The 5055-nt window shown below is 45.7% G+C and overlaps 1 protein-coding gene and 1 pseudogene across 1 annotated transcript in view; one reads left to right on the top strand and one right to left on the bottom strand.

Annotated features, from left to right (window-relative positions):
• Nucleotides 1-1269, bottom strand: part of LOC102834511 — a 17204-nt pseudogene extending 15935 nt beyond the window's left edge.
• A 1655-nt stretch (nucleotides 1270-2924) lies between these two features.
• The window catches only part of AIFM2 (apoptosis-inducing factor, mitochondrion-associated, 2), a 14683-nt gene continuing 12552 nt past the window's right edge, over nucleotides 2925-5055 (top strand). The window contains exons 1-2 of the mRNA XM_006835850.1: nucleotides 2925-3102; nucleotides 3458-3573. Coding sequence (XP_006835913.1) covers nucleotides 2925-3102; nucleotides 3458-3573 — 294 coding nt within the window. The remainder of the gene's footprint in view (nucleotides 3103-3457; nucleotides 3574-5055) is intronic.

Here is a 5055-nt window from a genome sequence, read left to right as displayed (position 1 = left end):
TACTCTGAAAGCAAGAGAGCTGGACAATGCAAAGTTAATTGAAAAAAAAACACTCCCATTTTTCATTTTATTTCAATATGTTAATGAATAACTACTGACTGAGTAATTCAAGTGTGGGTCACGTAAACACCATGTAGAATGTAGTAAACAGAATGAACTAAGCAATGACATACCTGGGTCATAAGTATAACCGACTAACACTAAGATACAAGCACAACTCACAATTGAAGAGAGTTCGTATGATTTAAAAAAACATGAAATTTAGTACAACATTCTACATGTCATCCATCATATACCATGCTGTGGGGTCCTACTGGGCTACAATATATACAATACAGAGCCAGTTTTCAAACTAAAGGTGACTGGGAAAATGCAGACAGAAAAGTTTTACATACATGTATACATTTTATGGTATTGTCCATGGGAAAGATTATAGAGTTTGCCATGTTTACTAGTGTCCATTAACACTCCAAATTTATTCCCCCCCCCCCCCAAAGATCTACTGCTGTATAGAGTAGAAAAAGATGGTGGTAGGAAAAAAATTTTTTAAAAACTTCAGATTTTTCAAGCTCCAACAATTGTGTGCCAAATGCCATTGTATGTACACCACGTGGGCCTGCCTGAAGGTAGTTTTAACAACTGCGGTCTTGCTGATGGAGACCGGAGCTGTCTCAGGGTAGCGTCTCCATACTGCATGCCTGAGCCCATTCTTAATGGATCCAGTTCACCTGACTCAATATTGTTAAGGATTTTTCTTGCACACTGCACAAAGGTCTCTTCTACATTCTCTCCTGTTAGTGCACTTGTTTCCAGAAACATCAGCTCATTTTTTGAGTAAATCTGGAGGCTTCTAAGAAAGTAACTTCACGATCTGCATCGAAATCCTTCTTGTTACCACACAGGATGATCACAAAGTTCTGACTTGCTAGCATTCTGGCATCTGCTAACCAATTAGTAAGTGCATTGTAGGTTTCTTGACTGGTAATGTCATAGACGAGGAGGCCCCCCGCTGCACCTCTGTAGTAACTTCTCGTCACAGACCTGAATCACTCTTGTCCTGCTGTATCCCATATTTGTGACTTTACGTATTTACTGCCGACGTTTATTATCTTTGAACCAAATTCCACTCCTCTTGTATGATTTGAGTCATCTGTGAATTGTTTTTTAATAAACTGATGAAGTAAGCATGACTTGCCAGTTCTGGCATTTCCAATAACTTAAACAAAAAAATCGTACGTTGTACGTCTTGGACATGGCCATCTGCGACATCTTGGAGCAGCACAGCCTCTTCTTGGGTCACCGGCTGGACAGTGGGGAGGGCTTGGGTCGTTCCTGCGCCCCCAGGAGCAGAAAGCCTCATCTTTCTCCTGTGGAACAGCTGATAGTTTCGAACTGCTGACCTTAAGGTTCGCAGCCCGATTCGTAACCACTATGCTACCAGAGTTCCCTAGCCTAGCCAAGTAGACACATAAAACTAACCATCAAAACCTGGCCCTTTAAGTTTTCAAGGTCTGCCTTTATCTGAGCAGGGACCATATCTGTCTTTCCGACTATAGGATCTACAGCACAGAGCATGTCAGAGCAGAAACTATAAATGTATGGTATTGAATGAATGTTATTCCTTTCTTATATTAAGTGGGAAAACAATCTGCTAAAGTGAAAGAAACTATATAACAGTTTGTTTAATGTGTGTATGTAGTGCAGTGACTTGTTTAATATGGTTCTTCTAGCCATGGTCTTTGTTATGCCCATCAAATGACTTTTTCCTGATTGGGGAAGGTGGGAGAAGATGCTGAAAGGATGAGATGAGTCAGTTGTGAATGATTAACAGGGATAATTGTGATTAGGAAAGCGTGGGTATAAAATGAGCCATCTTAGAAGCAGGAAGGGGGATGTCGCTGCCATCAAGGAGAAAAGTCAGTCATGGAGCACATCCTTTGGACCCTGACATCCCTGCACATTGAATCTCCTTGATGCAGGGACAGGAAGCTGTGACACCAGAGAAGTGGTAGCAGCAGAACCCAGAACCGTAACAGGAGACCCATGAGATGGAGTGGTGGGCTTCTCAGCTGACAGTCAAGTAAAGCTCAGTGGCTTTGGGCAAGAGGCTCACTTACTAAATGGGTTGCCTCTAGACAATTGGGGAAGGCAGGCTTGCTGACCCACAGAACTAGAGCCAGGTACCTTTGGGCTGAGGCTTACTGTGGAGTGGGGTGCCTTGGGTATTTATCAGCAGTGCTTGGTAACATTGCCTGAGCAGTTCAGATGCCAGGCCAAGAGCCTGCCTGCCGGCGTGGCTGCAAAAAGGCTGTCCTGTCCAAATACCTGTGTCCTGAGCATTTCTGATCCTGAATTACAACTTCCTTAATTAACCCCATACTCATGAGTGTGGTCTGTGAGTTCTGTGCGGTCCTTGCAATGAATGGATGACCCAGCTGAGAAGAAGTCAGTGCTATGGGCAGGACTGTTGGTGTCAGAACAGATAAAGAAGGTTGAAGGGAGGAGGAGGCCTGTCTGACTCTGAGTCTGCCCAGGCTGGTGTGGATGGTGATTCTCTTTCTCCCCTCTTGTGAGGTCAGGAGGTGAAAGGTTGCCTCCCAACCTTTTTTCCAAAGCAAAAAATAATCATGTTTGAAGGAGCACAGAATATCTCTGGAATTTGTAAGAAATTACTAACAGTGGTTGTCTCTGGAGGATGGGATTGGGTGGTGTAGAAATAGGATCTCTTGTTCCTTCTGAATTTAATACAAATTTTTATAAAATTGAAAGTTCATGAACAAACAATTGCATGATTTAAAAAGACCAAGCCTTGACATTCAAATTCTTTCTAATTTTGGGCCCATCCTACCCTTCCAGCCCTTTTCTGCTCCCTCACTGACTCTGATGTGGTCTCTCCTACTTTCCCAGCAGTACCTGGTTGGAAGATGGGGTCCCAGGTCTCAGCCGACGTGGGACCAGTGCATGTGGTGATCGTAGGCGGGGGCTTTGGTGGAATGGCGGCTGCCAGTCAGCTGCAAGCACTGAACATCCCCTTCACGCTGGTGGACATGAAGGATGCCTTCCACCACAACGTGGCAGCCCTCCGGGCCTCTGTGGAGAGTGGTAATTGTTCCCCTTCTGGGGCTTTCTTTGTGGTCTTGTCCTCACCCAAGGGTGTGATTTCATGGGCTGGAGAGTGTTTTCTCCACCAACATTCTACCATTAGGTACATTCTAGAAAATCCCGAGGTCACTGATGTCTAAGAAGTTGCCATAGAAAGGCCCCAGAGGTAAATCCGAGCTTCTCTCAGGACTTGAGGTCCAGGCTGGCACTTTAGGGGATGAGGGTGTGGGATGCCCAGGTGATTGGCCAAGGACCCTCCTGTTGGTATACAGCTCAGGACAAGTTCTGGGTTGTTGTATCTTTTCCTGGGCCATCTCCGATCTGCACTGTGATCTTTTCTGTGTCTGTTTCCCAGGGTTTGCCAAAAAGACATTCATTTCCTACTCGGTGACCTTCAAGGACAACTTCCGGCAGGGTGTGGTGGTTGGGATAGATGTGAAGAATCAGACCGTGCAGCTGCAGGGTGGTGAGGTGAGCACCACACTGACTGGTCCTTGGGACTTCCAGAGGGATGCTGCAGGTTGTTCAGGAGAGAGATTATCACCTGGGACTCTTGAACCCTAGCGGGGAGCTGGGGACATAGTAGAGTCCCATAAAGAAAGACCTGACCACAGTGGCCACAGAATATGGTGGCAGATATTTTCTGAGCATTATGTGTGTGCCCTGACTGTTCTGAACATTTGTATACATTTTATTTCAGGTTCATTGTATCTCTGTAATGTAGGTGTTGTTGTTGTTGTTAAGTGCCGTTGAGTCGATTCCGACCCATAACGACCCTGTAATAGGGTTTCCAAGGAGCAGCTGGTGTATAACCTCTAATTTCAAGACTCAGCTAGAAATTGAATGCAGGCAATTTTACCCCAGAGCGCAGGCTCTAAAATTCAGCGTTTCTGGTGTCCTAACACTAGACAGCCTCCTCACTGTCTAGAATCAAAGGTAAGGAGGCCAAACCTGCGTGGTTTCACGTCCCCTGGACCCAAGGTCGAGGCAGGCAGAGGTCTTTCTGTATATGTGAACATGTTTATGTTCATCACCCCTGGTGTATGGCACCAAACCAAAACTAAGCCTGTTGCCATCAATTTGATGCCAGCTCAGGCTAGCCCCATGTGTTCCAGAGTAGAAGTGTACTTCATAGGGTTTCTTGGCTGGAATCTTTACGGAAGGAGACTGCCAGGCTACTCTCCCACAGCACTGCCGGGTGTGTTTGAACTGACAACTTCAGGTTAGAAGTTGAGTGCAGACCATTTGCATCACTGAGAAGCCCTGTGTGTGGCACAGGCCTGGCCTACCCTACCTGGAGCTTCATCAGTGAGCTACCACAACCCACACACCCCATGGAGGATCAGTCCCCCCAGCCCCAGCCCCTAGCTCTACATTCAGAGCTAAGAGGAATTGCAAAAAAAGAAGACAATTTCTACTTTTAATGCTTTACAACTATCCTCCTTGAATTAATGTTGTTGTTGTTGTTAAGTGCCGTTGAGTCGGTTCTGACTCATAGAGACCCTGCATAGGGTTTCCGAGGAGCAGCTGGTGGGTTTGAACCTGTGGTTTGTAATCCAGTGCTGATCCTACAATGCCACACCAGGAGTCCTGCATTAATTTTTGGGCCAGATAATCTCCTGAGAGGCTCCTAGTCACATGGTTTCTGGTCCTGCTCCGTAGCCCTGGGAGGGCCTCCAGGGGAAAGTAGGGGTCAAGAAATCCAGAAATCTCTGCCCTCTTGTAGCAAAACAGATATGTTTTGATCAACTGTCTGTATTTAGGCTACAAATAGTATATATATATATGTATATGAACTGCAAGGTCAGCGAAACCCTATACAGGGTTTTGGGATTGACTCAATGGCACTTGACAACATATATATGTATGTTGTTGTTGTAAAGTGCTGTCGAGTCGGTTCCGACCCATAGCGACCCTGTACAGGGTTTCCAAGGCTGTAAATCTTTACGGGAG

The sequence above is a fragment of the Chrysochloris asiatica genome, unplaced genomic scaffold (genome assembly GCF_000296735.1).
Source record: "Chrysochloris asiatica unplaced genomic scaffold, ChrAsi1.0 scaffold00020, whole genome shotgun sequence".
In the NCBI taxonomy this organism is placed as follows: Eukaryota; Metazoa; Chordata; class Mammalia; order Afrosoricida; family Chrysochloridae; genus Chrysochloris; species Chrysochloris asiatica.
Note: the sequence above shows the minus strand (reverse complement) of the source record. Positions and strands in the feature narration are given on the sequence as shown.